An 18,499-nucleotide genomic window follows, 5' to 3' on the forward strand; every position below is an offset into this window, starting at 1 on the left:
TTTCATATTTACATTTTATAAAACATCCTAAAATTTTCTCTTCAAAGAAGCTTCATTTATTGTCTATAATTATTTGAAGACATTGTAATTATTTAATTTGCTTATCATCGATCATATTTTTACTTGTGCAAAGAAGTATTAGTTTAAGAAAAGTAGTTTATTCTATAAAAAACGTATTCTATAAGAAAACGTATAAAACCAATAGGTCACTTTTCGTCAATCGTACTAAAGAATTTTCTTAAAAGCGCAAAAATATATCAGGAATTATCTAATATTTAAACGATGATACTTTATATACATATATACTTCGTATTTAATCTACTATAAAGTCATGCTTATTTATACTTGTCTAACATATACAATATCGTTTTCAATTTGTAATAATCTAACTTTTTTTTATATTCTTCGTCATATAGCACATACATTGTGCCGCAGATAAAATTAATATTCGCCTCTGCAATATAAAATCTTGTACTATTTTCAGATTTTTTAAATAATTATTTTCTTAACAGACTTCTGAGAGCCAAGATAATTATGAGTAAAGTACATCAATATATATATAATATATGGTAATACACAAAACAATTTTGTACAATGACCCTATGCTCTATTCATATTACTATTTGCATGGTTCAATTAAATGCAATTACTCTTGTATCAGTTATTAATCTTTGCACACTATGAGGGTAATAAAATTATCCTAAATAGCAAATTAATTGGTCTTGTTGGGAACATAATAATTTATTCACAATAAGCTCTCAATGAACTTTGTCTCTCTCTCTCTCGCTCTCTTTCTCATTATTATAAATTTATTAGTTTATTAAAATGCATTAATCGTTGGACATATCGTATATAATAAAAATTGATACTGGTTATTTATTGATATATGTTTTATCTGATAAGAGTAAAAAGTAGTTAAAGCGGGCATATCGAATATATGCGAAAATATGGCAAATAAGTTAAATATAAAAAGTATAAAAAGTATGTGTATTAAACAGTTTAAATTATTATCTTACGACATTGAACTGATGCCAAACGTAGTCATTAACGTACTGCTGCTCGCACTTTTCCTGATTCTGTAAGGATCTTGCAAAGTCGTGGTTGCATTGCACGTTGGACTCGGTTTCTTGTTGGCATCCAATCCCATTCGTCTGCGAAGGGCTAGATAAACGCGACTCTTCAAGACGAAGAGAATAAAGATCAATAAGCCTTGAAGGCAATTGAAGACGTCACTAGCATAGAATAACGTGTAATGCCAGTAAAAGTAATTAAAATATTTTTTTACGAAGAACGACGCCACCTCGCAGATCCAGGATATTCCCATAACGATGAACAATTTGATATTCATGACAAATCTGTCGGGAAAAAATGTAAAGAACCATGCGTGAAATAAAATTTGAACTACAGTGATATTAAAAATTAATGACATATAGCAAAGATTAATTCGATAAAACTTCGGTTAAATTAAAAATTTTTTCGTGTTTGTTATAAAAATTGTATAATTATTAGTACCAAGGTTTCCTAATTCACGAAATTGCAATTAACATTAATTCTATAAATTAATTCTATAAAATATTATTCATATGTAGTTAAAACTCTATTTATTATTTAAAAGTAATTTGACTAACTGACTGGTCATCATTAAACTCGATGGTATATAAACTGAACTTATTCCAAAATATACATGATTTTATTACCATGCTCCTAGTTTTAAATAGTGAATAATTCTTGCGATTTTTTTTCGAAAGTTGTGCTAAAACAATTTCGAGGAAGATGCTTTCTCTCATTCCTCAAAGACGATAAAACTAATCTCAAAACTACACACATTTTAAAATTTATGTACGCTAACCGTGTGAATTTATTGCTAAAGTATCATTTTCTATTTATAATTATGATTTGAAAACGAAACGGAGATCATTGAGCTTTCCTCTCTCGCCGAGAGAGAGTAACGAAAAAAATAAAATAACTCACCTACTTCTGTCGGAATGAAATCGCTTGCTCCTGGGATCACTAGGATCTGTAGTTACTCTTTTTATCTCTGCTTTCACCTTATTGCAATGTATCGATGTGAGAACGAAGAACACCATGTTGGATATCAGTTGAATCGTTATGGGGCCGATAAAGAAAGTTAATTCGCTGAACGAATCTGGACTTTCTGCAATATTTGATTAAAGAATATAAAAAACATATATTTTTTGCCAACAAAACCGAATGACGTAATGTAAATATAAAAATATTATTTCTTTCTTACACACACGTACACTAACATTATATTATTTAATTATTTTCATATCATCATTAATATTTTTTTATAATAAAAAATATTAATTATATAAATAAAATTGATTACTTTGCATCCGTTTAAGTAAGAGATGCAATTGCATTATAAAGTACAATTCAGTAATGCGCGAGTTTGATATCTTTATCTTCGTTTTAAATCGTAAACGCCACTTGTCGCGAATTTCTCTTGATCATTATCGAGCGCAATTATTTTAGCGATATAAACGATACTTATTACGCGAGTAGTTAGTTTCTTTGCACTTTATATATTGAAGCGCAATGATGCTTGAATTTGCTTCAGCTCGATCAATACGGTTACTCAAGAAACTTTTTAATTGCGATACGATCATAGGAACTATAAACAAAAATTTTGTTTACCTTCTTTTTAATACGACAAACTTTGAACGAATTTTTCGACTACAACTCGTATCGTATTCTTGCAAATCTATTTCCAAAGTATTATATAATAATAAGAAAGTATGTGAAATCTTTAACGTTGAGTTAAATCTCTCGTTACACGAAATGCATACACAGGAATCTTTCCACGAACTTCATAATTAGCATTGGCAAATTTACGTTACATCATCTCAAACAGCAGTAATCGGTCCCAGATGACTCACGTGTAAACCAACAGCTCGTATTGCCAATATCTGGTTGCAAATAATCTGGCAGAATATCCGTGTAGTCAGCAATGATCGCCAGGATTGACACTAACAGGGAGAAGCCCCATGCATACAAACAATATAACAGAAACTTTTTTCTATGTCCATGCGCCTTTGTAATCATACTGCCACGTAAAACTCTGCAAAAAATAAATTATCATCATTATTTTACTTAACTAGAACAACGCTACGCGCCCGCCATTCCTCGATTTTATATAAAAGAAATGATATTTTATATAAAGTTTGTTTAAATTTGTTTAAATTAATATTTTTGACAGAAATCAGCTGATTAAAGCGTTTGCTAATTAAATTTTAAAATAAAAATATGTTATAAAAGTTAAAATAATAATGTTATAAATAATATGTTATAATACTTTAAACTCGAATAATATTTTTTGACAGAAATCAGCTGATAACTGTCAAAAAATATTAATCGCAGATAAGGCATTATAACATTATTTACAACATATTACTATTTTAAATTTTATAACTTATTATTATTTTAAAATTTAATTAGCAAATTAACACTTTATTAATATTTTTTGACAGAAATCAGTTGATAACTGTCAAAAATATTTAACAAGCAATATATGTGTATCGCAACATTTTAAGTTAAAATATATCGAAGAACGCGTTAATCTTTAAAAAGAGTTTTTAAATTCATCCTGTATATCTTTCTTGAGTTGACACTCCTTTAATATTAATCAAACGATAGATGAAGAAAATTGAAACCAAAGACGGAACACGTGCGTGACACATGTCACGTCATAAAAATTGAATCATCCGGAACAATTCGCTCAGCAAGATCGCGTTCTTAATTCGAGAAATTTATCAATTAGAAATCCAATTGTAAAATTTCACAAATATCGCATGAATATCATGAAATTTGCTTCGTTCGTTTTTTTTTGCGTCTCCATCACGCTTCTTATTAGCCTTTCCTTTGACTTATTTGACTTATCTCGAGCCTTGTTTGCTTTATCACCATTTGTTTTCCGAAGCGAAACGAATGAACAATGCGAATGTGTAGGAATCAAACTCGTGGAATTCACGATCGAGATTTCGTGCGGCATTAAGATACGTCGTCGCCAAGACGTGGAGATCTATTTTCTTCGTATATTTACAAATCTTCCGGCTAGAATAGCATCTTGAATACATAAACGTTCGTAACCGCCGAGGGAGACCAGAAGCAAGACACTCTAATTCGAAGTAATCATCGGACCATTTTTTACATATGATATGATATATACGAGATTTTTTCAATAATAAAAAATCAAGAATTATGTCTTCATTCTATTAAAAATTATATATTTTTTTATAGATTGTAACGATAATTTACAAAATAAACACGGTTAAAATATACTCTATGGAACTGAATACTTTTTTTGCGTATTATTCGTATAACGTTGGCGCTATATAAAACACGTTGAGTCATTTCGATGTTTAATATTTGATGTTTATTATTTTACTACCGGTATACAAGGAATTCAGGCAGAGAGCTTATAGACATATCCGGAATGACAGTTAATGAGAAAAGCAATGGTGATGAAACAATTCTAGAAGGTCAATGGAGTTTTGTCGGGTCAATGAGACAACATAATAATAATTTCCATGATCATAGAGAGACTATCTGTAATCGTTGTCATAAAATCATTAAAAAAGGCTTACCGATATTAGTTATCAAAGAGAAATGATTATCGGTTCTCGGAAAATAATCGTGCCCTGCCCCATTTACTCAACTCCCTCGATTACCCCGTTCGATCTAATCGTATTATCGCGAATGACTTACCCGAAGGTCCACCATATGTCGAAGCACATGACGTTGAGCCAGGAAAATGACGATTCAAAGGAAAAAAGCATGGTGTAAGCTGGAAAAATATTTTCTCATTTCCTTAACTTGTTTGTATATTATACTTATTTTCTAGCACATGTGTGTGACAGTGTATCACGTTAACACACCAACCTAAAGCTTTGCACGTTGTGGTAGCTCTTAGTTCCTCCGTTTCTACTACGCTGGCAGGCATAATCCAGGGTATGATAGCTAAACAGGCAAAGGCTAAGAAGAGACTGCTTACGTGGCACATGAGCGTTTTACCATGAAGATTTTGTAGACTCGGAAGACACACGTATACCAATAGAGTCATCAGCAGAAAAGCGCAGCTGGTGATCTCCAGGGCGGTGTTTACTTGGTACCTATAAAATCAAGCAAAAAATATTTCACATTTTTCGCAGTTTATATGCGTGACATGTTTATTTCATGCTTATAAGAGCATCATTACTTTCGTCAATTTGATAGACATTGACGAATGCTTCTCTTTAATCGAGTATACCATGAAACGTTTACAGCTTTCAAATACTGTTGTGAGCACCGTCTATTGTGCGGCATGCTATGTTTGTTTGAACTTCGTGGAGTTTAAACAAATCGGTTAGTCGAGTTTCTCCAAATTTGACAGAATTTATGGCGAGAGAGAGAGAGAAAAGTGTATATATATATATATATATATATATATATATATATATATATATATATATATATATAAGAGTCTGAATACATAGTTACGAAATATTCTAACATCAATAGAAATCTAATGCAATGCATTCACTTTAGAGTTAGAATACGTACGAATTTATTTTCTTTTTAAACAAATAATTTTATTAATATCTCAAAATATTTCAGCAATGTTCAAATATATAATAATTCTCAGAGGATATATTGAAATGTATATAAATTGTATTTTCTCTGTATCGTAATATCCGTCAAAAAGATATGATGACTAAGAAGTAAAGTTAAATAAACTAATATAAAAATACGTTATTATTAAATAAATTAGTAAAAATATGTGATTATTATATATCAAATCAAATAATGCGATTTAAAGTTTAAAAGAAAATAAAAATTGTACCTCGTTGGAACGTACTGCGGTGGTTCTGGATCTTCGAAACATATAAACAAATGAAAACTATTATCGAATTCCGATTTGTTATAAAAGATGTCCATGCAATATTTGTTCTGGTCAAAGATCTGATTATCTTCGTCGAAAACATGTCCCTCTGATGTCAACGACCATTCTTCTTCTCTTGGATCCATAGAATACATGCCATGTTCACATGGCTTCCCAATTAAGACCCCGTAACCTAAGCAATTAGAATGAAACCTGCATCAATAACTTCATATATATATATTTATTATATGTATATACTCTTTCTATATAATATATATATAATTATAAATAAAAAAAAAATTTTTTTTGAATAAATAATAAGTTAATTTAGATTTTATTATAACAACCTTTGCTAATGTTGAAGGTAGATAATTCCGTTTGATTCACGGCGTTTGCAAAAGCCTGGTAAAACTCAATCGGTTCTTTGGGCGTAGCAAGTTTATTGCATCCCTGAGCATAAAAAAATTCATTTTCGGCGCAACATTTTCTAATGCAGGAATTTTTGTCGCAGAATTTTGAATCTCTGCAAACACGGGCTGCCAATCTTCGATTAACCGTAGAATTTGGCAACATTTCGAGGCAAGCATTATCTTTGGCGAGAAAAAATTCCTCTTTGATGATAAAATTATTTTTGAACACTGGAACCATCACCTGTCAAATTATTTGTCATTTAATGTAATTTTAATTCGAGCTAACTATTTAAAGATAAATAACAGTTAATTTCTTATTATATAAAAAAATGAATAATATACAAGACATTTCACAAAGTTTTGTTTTTATTTTAAAGAAGATTATAATGTAACTAAAATTATAATTATATGAGATGTGTTATAATATCTCAAAATTTCTTTGGGCATACATAAAAAAGAATTTTTATAAAGTAAATTTAACATGGCATTAAAGTATTATTGATAAATTTATATCGATAAAAAAACACAAATAATTAATTTATAATAAATTGTATTTTATAATAAAGATTTGATTTAAAATTTACTTCTCAAAATCAATGATTAATTTGTCTGCAAATTTTTTAATTGAACACATAATTTGTTTACTTGAAAATATTCAATTCTTTATATAATAATTGAGACAATCGTTTACGAATGAAAGAACGTGCAACCGTGGGAAACTTAGAAACTATTTTAAAAGTCTCAACCTCACTCACCGAGTAAGTATTGTTCCGCAAGAAGACATCGTTTTCGTCAATCTCGTAATCGAAGATCGGACCTTCGCACGTGGGTGAACTTTCGTTAGCTATCACCACAAAATCTACATCGGCCGATCTATTTGATAAAAATGTTACGAGACTTTCTGATTTGTTTAGCCAAGGCACGCAAGTTTTCGTGCGACTGTCATATATTGTACTATGAGAGCAACATTTTCTGACATATGCGAGTTGCGGAAAGGATGCATTAATCGTGTTCACCTGTCGATCTTTGTTTGATTGACAATGAACGATTATTACAGTGCTTTCTTCAGTTATTTGATCGTAAAGTATCTCGAGACAAGCTGGAACCTGCAATTTATCAAACTTATGGAGAAAAAAAGATTTAATATATTTTTTATTTAAATAAAATTTCATACATATAATCAAGTACGTAATCAGAGTATACAATATTGTACAATTTAATTAAACGCAGCAATAATAATTTTAAGAAAAATATTATCAAAAGAACTCTTAAGTACACGTACAATTATTTTTCTAAATTGTATATACATATGTATAAACGGTATTAAACATATTTGATCATTATTCTGTCGATGTTCTCGTTCTTTATATTTTTGAATTTAGTATTTTTTATCACACAATCTTTATATTGATGTACTATAGAAAAACGTATCCAAAGGCAAATAATACTCGGGCAAATTAAAGGAGTGGCAAATTAAAGGTTGATCTAAGGGAGTGGTTGATATTTCAGTTCAAAGAATGAGGCGTTTTTCGAAATAAAGAATTAGCTTAACTCGTATCATAATTAAAATGGAATTTACGTTATTTAGTTTTAATAAGAAGATGATATGTTATTCATCCCCTATTATGAATTTTATCATACGCGTTTTATAATGTGTTTTGTATAATTAAAAAATAATTATACTATTTTATAATGTGTTTCTCTTTCTAAATTAAAAGCGCTTGATTTTTATCTCGACAAGAGAGTATTAAAATATTAGAGGCTAAAAAGATTGACTCAATTAATTGTTCATGATTTACCTCTAAGAACTTGGAATTGAAATCGTCGAGTGATGTTGTCATGATGTCCTCGGGTTCATCACACTGCGGAAGTCCTTGGAACTCCGCGGTAACGTTTCGATGGAGAACATAAAGTTCCATTATGCTGCTCGGTACCGAAACACACTCCACTGTAGAATGTCCTGAGAAGATCTTTCCTGACGGACAACATTTTGCCAGTTGCGATTCCGATGACACTTTTGTCGAGGATAATATCAGAACACCGAGCAGAATGAACTTTATCGTGAACATGATGTGCAGCATAGAAATGCAATTATTTCTTTACTGTACGTAAACAACCTCTTTTAATTATTATCTCCTCTTTAGACATCGCGTTACGCGCAAATTATTACTCTCTGGTTGTGTCACTTCCTTTCTGTTATCTTTTAGATGTACTTGAAAATTATTTTTTAATTCGCCGTCTATATTTTATATTTCAGAGTCTCTCTAGAATATAATTCACGTGTCACTAATTAATATATGGAATCGTATTTTCCTTTTTCTGTCTTTAGAAAAAATTTTTCCTTCCATTTAAATTATTTTAAATTCTATTTAAGTCAGTTTTTTTTAAACTGCTCGGATAATCCGTCTTACAAAAGATTTGCAGTTGTATAATTTTTATGCACAACTAAATTATTACGTTTACCGTCGATTTTTCTTGCTGATTCTTGTTTTCCAAGTCTTCTTTTCGATTCGTTATCTTATATTGCGTCTAGGTCAGCTAATTTGAAGTTTCGAATCGTTGGTGTCCACGTAAGTGCTATTCAACATTTGGATAAAACGGAAATAGATGTTACGTTTAACGTAAAGCATTGAATTATCCTTGCATTGAATCATCATATGCCGAATTTATATAACTACAATTTAGCTCCGATTATATAATATCTGATATCATATGTAATTATATATAATATGTTGGATTATTAATCCTTAGGAATCCTTAGGATCCTTAAGAAGCTAAATCTTTTAACATTTAATATATTTTCAAATAATAATCTAAATCAAATTTGAGATACTTCTAATTTACAAGTCTTTAAACATTATATATATATTTTTTTAAAGTAACATACAATTATTCTCTATACCTACATCTATTAAAAATTTATAGATAAGATTATATTTATAGATTTATCATAGTATAAGATAAGATTTATCATAAGTAAATAAGTGTAGTTCACATAATCACTTTAGTAAATCATTTATTTATTTTTAACACCCAGTTTATAAATTGAGTTCTGGATTATCTTTTTCTTTTTATTCTTCGACTATTTTGTATTTCTCGAGCGAAATTAAAACGAGTCGTCCGTATACTTCTTCATCGATCGTTCAATCGTGTTTCGTAGCGTCGTTTCAACAAACATTTACACGTCAGTGTAAACAATTTCGCGGAGACAATCTCGGCTAATCAATTCTATAATATTGCCCTTTTACGATGGGCGGCATTATTAACGCAATTATCTCTTGCACTTGTATATTTCATTGTAAGCTTCATGCGATTCGCGAAACTTACGTGCGGCGAACGCGAGCGCGCGATTGAGACTGTCATTCAAACGCTCTCCTTCACGCGTCACGCGACGCAACCGTACAAATCAACGCGAAAAAAAAGGAAGCATTCTTTCGACTCGGTGCGCGCTCCAGTAACACCGGATGCGCGAGAACCGTCTGTACAAAGAGATACCACTTCTATAGTCGTCCGGTTTCATCTGTTTATTTTCTCTCTTTTTTCATCGCTTCTCTCACTCTATCTCTCTTCTCCGGATCATTCATTCACACATTCTCTCTCATATACTCGTACGAACGCATTCACTCCTTATCTCTGTCTCTCTCTTTCGACTTATGATGATGATGATCTTTCTTTATCTTCTCTTTTCTCACATTCTTCGAATTATTTTTACCTCTGCACAACAGAAAAGTTGGGCTGCAACGAAGTTCTACGTTCTGTAATCTGTAATATGTCAATATAAAAATTAAATTAGGTACAAAAGTATTTAAAATAATTTATAAATATGTAATAATTTAAATATAATTTAACGTATGGGGTTCGAGGTGACAAAATTTCGATTTTTTTAATATTTAAAGCGCGCCAAAAATTAATCGTAAATACATTTCAAGAGCACATAGTTAGCAGATAATTATGGTACCAAGAGCACAAGAGCCTACAAACTTTATGATATAAAATACGAAAATTTAATATGCGACGTATGGGGTCCGCGGTGACAAAATTTCGATTTTCAATATATTTATAGCGCGCCAAAAATTCATCGATTATACATTTTAATAGTACATTGATTAAAGAATTATTTGGTACCAACCAGACACCAGCGTACAAATTTTTTAATTTGATAAACATAAAATAAGGATACGTCGCACAGGGTCCGCGTCAAAAAAGTATCAAGTTCTAATATTTTAAGACAAGCCAAAAATTCATCGATTATACATTTTAATAGTACATTGATTACATAATCAATTGGTACCAAACAGACACAAGCGTACAAATTTTTTAACATGATATACATAAAATAAGGTTGCGTCGCATAGGGTCAGCGGTAAAAAAGTATCGATTTCTAATATTTTAAGACGAGCCAAAAATTCATCGATTATACATTTTAATAGTACATTGATTACAGAATCTTTTGGTACCAAGCAGACAACAGCGTACAAACTTTTTCATTTGCTATACATAAATTAAGGATGCGTCGCATAGGGTCAGCGGTAAAAAAATATCGATTTCTAATATTTTAAGACGAGCCAAAAATTAATCGATTATACATTTTAATAGTACATAGATTACAGAATCTTTTGGTACCATGCAGACACCAGCGTACAAATTTTTTAATACGATAAACATAAAATGAGGATGCGTCGCACAAAGTCCGCGTCAAAAAAGTATGAATTTCTAATATTTTAAGACGAGCCAAAAATTCATCGATTATACATTTTAATAGTACATTGATTACAGAATCTTTTGGTACCAAGTAGACAACAGCGTACTAACTTTTTCATTTGCTATACATAAATTAAGGATGCGTCGCATAGGGTCAGCGGTAAAAAAATATCGATTTCTAATATTTTAAGACGAGCCAAAAATTAATCGATTATACATTTTAATAGTACATTGATTACAGAATCTTTTGGTACCAAGTGGACAACAGCGTACTAACTTTTTCATTTGCTATACATAAATTAAGGATGCGTCGCATAGGGTCAGCGGTAAAAAAATATCGATTTCTAATATTTTAAGACGAGCCAAAAATTAATCGATTATACATTTTAATAGTACATTGATTACAGAATCATTTGGTACCCAACAGACACCAGCGTACAAATTTTTTAACTTGATATACATAAAATAAGATTGCGTCGCACGGGGTCAGCGGTAAAAAAGTATCGATATCTAATATTTCAAGACGAGCCAAAAATTCATCGATTATACATTTTAATAGTACATTGATTACATAATCAATTGGTACCAAACAGACACCAGCGTACAAATTTTTTAACTTGATATACATAAAATAAGGTTGCGTCGCATAGGGTCAGCGGTAAAAAAGTATCGATATCTAATATTTTAAGACGAGCCAAAAATTCATCGATTATACATTTTAATAGTACATTGATTACAGAATCTTTTGGTACCAAGCAGACAACAGCGTACAAACTTTTTCATTTGCTATACATAAATTAAGGATGCGTCGCATAGGGTCAGCGGTAAAAAAATATCGATTTCTAATATTTTAAGACGAGCCAAAAATTAATCGATTATACATTTTAATAGTACATTGATTACAGAATCTTTTGGTACCATGTAGACACCAGCGTACAAACTTTTTCATTTGCTATACATAAATTAAATTTGCGTCGCATAGGGTCAGCGGTAAAAAAATATCGATTTCTAATATTTTAAGACGAGCCAAAAATTAATCGATTATACATTTTAATAGTACATTGATTACAGAATCTTTTGGTACCAAGTAGACAACAGCGTACTAACTTTTTCATTTGCTATACATAAATTAAGGATGCGTCGCATAGGGTCAGCGGTAAAAAAATATCGATTTCTAATATTTTAAGACGAGCCAAAAATTAATCGATTATACATTTTAATAGTACATTGATTACAGAATCTTTTGGTACCAAGTGGACAACAGCGTACTAACTTTTTCATTTGCTATACATAAATTAAGGATGCGTCGCATAGGGTCAGCGGTAAAAAAATATCGATTTCTATTATTTTAAGACGAGCCAAAAATTAATCGATTATACATTTTAATACTACATAGATTACAGAATCTTTTGGTACCATGCAGACACCAGCGTACAAATTTTTTAATACGATAATCATAAAATAAGTATGCGTCGCACAAGGTCCGCGTCAAAAAAGTATTAATTTCTAATATTTTAAGACGAGCCAAAAATTCATCGATTATACATTTTAATAGTACATTGATTACAGAATCTTTTGGTACCAAGTAGACAACAGCGTACAAACTTTTTCATTTGCTATACATAAATTAAGGATGCGTCGCATAGGGTCAGCGGTAAAAAATATCGATTTCTAATATTTTAAGACGAGCCAAAAATTAATCGATTATACATTTTAATAGTACATAGATTACAGAATCTTTTGGTACCATGTAGACACCAGCGTACAAATTTTTTAGTACGATAAGCATAAAATAAGGATGCGTCGCACAGGGTCCGCGTCAAAAAAGTATGAATTTCTAATATTTTAAGACGAGCCAAAAATTAATCGATTATACATTTTAATAGTACATTTATTACAGAATCTTTTGGTACCAAGCAGTCAACAGCGTACAAACTTTTTCATTTGCTATACATAAATTAAGTATGCGTCGCATAGGGTCAGCGGTAAAAAAATATCGATTTCTAATATTTTAAGACGAGCCAAAAATTAATCGATTATACATTTTAATAGTACATTGATTACAGAATCTTTTGGTACCAAGTAGACAACAGCGTACTAACTTTTTCATTTGCTATACATAAATTAAATTTGCGTCGCATAGGGTCAGCGGTAAAAAAATATCGATTTCTAATATTTAAAGACGAGCCAAAAATTAATCGATTATACATTTTAATAGTACATAGATTACAGAATCTTTTGGTACCATGCAGACACCAGCGTACAAATTTTTTAATACAATAAAAATAAAATAAGGATGCGTCGCACAGGGTCCGCGTCAAAAAAGTATGAATTTCCAATATTTTAAGACGAGCCAAAAATTCATCGATTATACATTTTAATAGTACATTTATTACAGAATCTTTTGGTACCAAGCAGACAACAGCGTACAAACTTCTTCATTTGCTATACATAAATTAAGGATGCGTCGCATAGGGTCAGCGGTAAAAAAATATCGATTTCTAATATTTAAAGACGGGCCAAAAATTAATCGATTATACATTTTAATAGTACATAGATTACAGAATCTTTTGGTACCATGCAGACACCAGCGTACAAATTTTTTAATACGATAAAAATAAAATAAGGATGCGTCGCACAGGGTCCGCGTCAAAAAAGTATGAATTTCCAATATTTTAAGACGAGCCAAAAATTCATCGATTATACATTTTAATAGTACATTTATTACAGAATCTTTTGGTACCAAGCAGACAACAGCGTACAAACTTCTTCATTTGCTATACATAAATTAAGGATGCGTCGCATAGGGTCAGCGGAAAAAAAATATCGATTTCTAATATTTAAAGACGAGCCAAAAATTAATCGATTATACATTTTAATAGTACATAGATTACAGAATCTTTTGGTACCAAGCAGACAACAGCGTACAAACTTCTTCATTTTCTATACATAAATTAAGGATGCGTCGCATAGGGTCAGCGGTAAAAAAATATCGATTTCTAATATTTTAAGACGAGCCAAAAATTAATCGATTATACATTTTAATAGTACATTTATTACAGAATCTTTTGGTACCAAGCAGTCAACAGCGTACAAACTTTTTCATTTGCTATACATAAATTAAGGATGCGTCGCATAGGGTCAGCGGTAAAAAAATATCGATTTCTAATATTTTAAGACGAGCCAAAAATTAATCGATTATACATTTTAATAGTACATTGATTACAGAATCTTTTGGTACCAAGTAGACACCAGCGTACTAACTTTTTCATTTGCTATACATAAATTAAGGATGCGTCGCATAGGGTCAGCGGTAAAAAAGTATCGATTTCTAATATTTTAAGACGAGCCAAAAATTCATCGATTATACATTTTAATAGTACATTGATTACAGAATCTTTTGGTACCAAGCAGACAACAGCGTACAAACTTTTTCATTTGCTATACATAAATTAAGTATGCGTCGCATAGGGTCAGCGGTAAAAAAATATCGATTTCTAATATTTTAAGACGAGCCAAAAATTAATCGATTATACATTTTAATAGTACATAGATTACAGAATCTTTTGGTACCATGCAGACACCAGCGTACAAATTTTTTAATACGATAAACATAAAATAAGGATGCGTCGCACAGGGTCCGCGTCAAAAAAGTATCAATTTCTAATATTTTAAGACGAGCCAAAAATTCATCGATTATACATTTTAATAGTACATTGATTACAGAATCTTTTGGTACCAAGCAGACAACAGCGTACAAACTTTTTCATTTGCTATACATAAATTAAGTATGCGTCGCATAGGGTCAGCGGTAAAAAAATATCGATTTCTAATATTTTAAGACGAGCCAAAAATTAATCGATTATACATTTTAATACTACATAGATTACAGAATCTTTTGGTACCATGCAGACACCAGCGTACAAATTTTTTAATACGATAATCATAAAATAAGTATGCGTCGCACAAGGTCCGCGTCAAAAAAGTATTAATTTCTAATATTTTAAGACGAGCCAAAAATTCATCGATTATACATTTTAATAGTACATTGATTACAGAATCTTTTGGTACCAAGTAGACAACAGCGTACAAACTTTTTCATTTGCTATACATAAATTAAGGATGCGTCGCATAGGGTCAGCGGTAAAAAATATCGATTTCTAATATTTTAAGACGAGCCAAAAATTAATCGATTATACATTTTAATAGTACATAGATTACAGAATCTTTTGGTACCATGTAGACACCAGCGTACAAATTTTTTAGTACGATAAGCATAAAATAAGGATGCGTCGCACAGGGTCCGCGTCAAAAAAGTATGAATTTCTAATATTTTAAGACGAGCCAAAAATTCATCGATTATACATTTTAATAGTACATTTATTACAGAATCTTTTGGTACCAAGCAGACAACAGCGTACAAACTTCTTCATTTGCTATACATAAATTAAGGATGAGTCGCATAGGGTCAGCGGTAAAAAAATATCGATTTCTAATATTTTAAGACGAGCCAAAAATTAATCGATTATACATTTTAATAGTACATAGATTACAGAATCTTTTGGTACCATGCAGACACCAGCGTACAAATTTTTTAATACGATAAACATATAATGAGGATGCGTCGCACAAGGTCCGCGTCAAAAATGTATGAATTTCTAATATTTTAAGACGAGCCAAAAATTCATCGATTATACATTTTAATAGTACATTTATTACAGAATCTTTTGGTACCAAGCAGACAACAGCGTACAAACTTCTTCATTTGCTATACATAAATTAAGGATGCGTCGCATAGGGTCAGCGGTAAAAAAATATCGATTTCTAATATTTAAAGACGAGCCAAAAATTAATCGATTATACATTTTAATAGTACATAGATTACAGAATCTTTTGGTACCATGCAGACACCAGCGTACAAATTTTTTAATACAATAAAAATAAAATAAGGATGCGTCGCATAGGGTCCGCGTCAAAAAAGTATGAATTTCCAATATTTTAAGACGAGCCAAAAATTCATCGATTATACATTTTAATAGTACATTTATTACAGAATCTTTTGGTACCAAGCAGACAACAGCGTACAAACTTCTTCATTTGCTATACATAAATTAAGGATGCGTCGCATAGGGTCAGCGGTAAAAAAATATCGATTTCTAATATTTAAAGACGAGCCAAAAATTAATCGATTATACATTTTAATAGTACATAGATTACAGAATCTTTTGGTACCATGCAGACACCAGCGTACAAATTTTTTAATACGATAAAAATAAAATAAGGATGCGTCGCACAGGGTCCGCGTCAAAAAAGTATGAATTTCCAATATTTTAAGACGAGACAAAAATTAATCGATTATACATTTTAATAGTACATTGATTACAGAATCTTTTGGTACCAAGTAGACAACAGCGTACTAACTTTTTCATTTGCTATACATAAATTAAGGATGCGTCGCATAGGGTCAGCGGTAAAAAAATATCGATTTCTAATATTTTAAGACGAGCCAAAAATTAATCGATTATACATTTTAATAGTACCTTGATTACAGAATCTTTTGGTACCAAGTGGACAACAGCGTACTAACTTTTTCATTTGCTATACATAAATTAAGGATGCGTCGCATAGGGTCAGCGGTAAAAAAATATCGATTTCTATTATTTTAAGACGAGCCAAAAATTAATCGATTATACATTTTAATACTACATAGATTACAGAATCTTTTGGTACCATGCAGACACCAGCGTACAAATTTTTTAATACGATATTCATAAAATAAGTATGCGTCGCACAAGGTCCGCGTCAAAAAAGTATTAATTTCTAATATTTTAAGACGAGCCAAAAATTCATCGATTATACATTTTAATAGTACATTGATTACAGAATCTTTTGGTACCAAGTAGACAACAGCGTACAAACTTTTTCATTTGCTATACATAAATTAAGGATGCGTCGCATAGGGTCAGCGGTAAAAAATATCGATTTCTAATATTTTAAGACGAGCCAAAAATTAATCGATTATACATTTTAATAGTACATAGATTACAGAATCTTTTGGTACCATGTAGACACCAGCGTACAAATTTTTTAGTACGATAAGCATAAAATAAGGATGCGTCGCACAGGGTCCGCGTCAAAAAAGTATGAATTTCTAATATTTTAAGACGAGCCAAAAATTCATCGATTATACATTTTAATAGTACATTGATTACAGAATCTTTTGGTACCAAGCAGACAACAGCGTACAAACTTTTTCATTTGCTATACATAAATTAAGGATGCGTCGCATAGGGTCAGCGGTAAAAAAATATCGTTTTCTAATATTTTAAGACGAGCCAAAAATTAATCGATTATACATTTTAATAGTACATTGATTACAGAATCTTTTGGTACCAAGTAGACACCAGCGTACTAACTTTTTCATTTGCTATACATAAATTAAGGATGCGTCGCATAGGGTCAGCGGTAAAAAAGTATCGATTTCTAATATTTTAAGACGAGCCAAAAATTCATCGATTATACATTTTAATAGTACATTGATTACAGAATCTTTTGGTACCAAGCAGACAACAGCGTACAAACTTTTTCATTTGCTATACATAAATTAAGTATGCGTCGCATAGGGTCAGCGGTCAAAAAATATCGATTTCTAATATTTTAAGACGAGCCAAAAATTAATCGATTATACATTTTAATAGTACATAGATTACAGAATCTTTTGGTACCATGCAGACACCAGCGTACAAATTTTTTAATACGATAAACATAAAATAAGGATGCGTCGCACAAGGTCCGCGTCAAAAAAGTATTAATTTCTAATATTTTAAGACGAGCCAAAAATTCATCGATTATACATTTTAATAGTACATTGATTACAGAATCTTTTGGTACCAAGTAGACAACAGCGTACAAACTTTTTCATTTGCTATACATAAATTAAGGATGCGTCGCATAGGGTCAGCGGTAAAAAATATCGATTTCTAATATTTTAAGACGAGCCAAAAATTAATCGATTATACATTTTAATAGTACATAGATTACAGAATCTTTTGGTACCATGTAGACACCAGCGTACAAATTTTTTAGTACGATAAGCATAAAATAAGGATGCGTCGCACAGGGTCCGCGTCAAAAAAGTATGAATTTCTAATATTTTAAGACGAGCCAAAAATTAATCGATTATACATTTTAATAGTACATTTATTACAGAATCTTTTGGTACCAAGCAGTCAACAGCGTACAAACTTTTTCATTTGCTATACATAAATTAAGTATGCGTCGCATAGGGTCAGCGGTAAAAAAATATCGATTTCTAATATTTTAAGACGAGCCAAAAATTAATCGATTATACATTTTAATAGTACATTGATTACAGAATCTTTTGGTACCAAGTAGACAACAGCGTACTAACTTTTTCATTTGCTATACATAAATTAAATTTGCGTCGCATAGGGTCAGCGGTAAAAAAATATCGATTTCTAATATTTAAAGACGAGCCAAAAATTAA

The 18,499-nt window shown here is 30.8% G+C and overlaps 1 protein-coding gene across 5 annotated transcripts; it reads right to left on the minus strand.

Moving 5' to 3' along the window:
- Positions 1 to 78: 78 nt before the first annotated feature.
- LOC145938076 (G-protein coupled receptor Mth2) lies at positions 79 to 9,633 on the minus strand. 5 transcript variants are annotated; one of them, XM_083041635.1, is made up of 11 exons: positions 9,295 to 9,633; positions 8,755 to 8,868; positions 8,091 to 8,555; positions 7,047 to 7,397; positions 6,229 to 6,532; positions 5,843 to 6,074; positions 4,903 to 5,132; positions 4,729 to 4,807; positions 2,901 to 3,082; positions 1,972 to 2,155; positions 79 to 1,355 (listed from the first exon to the last, which is right to left on the minus strand). In XM_083041635.1, exons 3-11 carry the CDS (start codon positions 8,370 to 8,372, stop codon positions 1,013 to 1,015), a joined length of 2,187 nt encoding a protein of 728 aa, XP_082897761.1. In that variant the 5' UTR covers positions 8,373 to 8,555; positions 8,755 to 8,868; positions 9,295 to 9,633; the 3' UTR covers positions 79 to 1,012. The 5 variants fall into 5 exon arrangements, with proteins under 5 accessions (XP_082897761.1, XP_082897607.1, XP_082897843.1 ...); XM_083041481.1 differs by having other exon boundaries at positions 9,198 to 9,633; XM_083041717.1 differs by lacking the exon at positions 8,755 to 8,868.
- Positions 9,634 to 18,499: the final 8,866 nt, after the last annotated feature.

Source organism: Prenolepis imparis, unplaced genomic scaffold (assembly GCF_030444845.1).
Source record: "Prenolepis imparis isolate NDT839.2.m4 unplaced genomic scaffold, iyPreImpa1.0 SCAF_1, whole genome shotgun sequence".
NCBI lineage: Eukaryota > Metazoa > Arthropoda > Insecta > Hymenoptera > Formicidae > Prenolepis > Prenolepis imparis.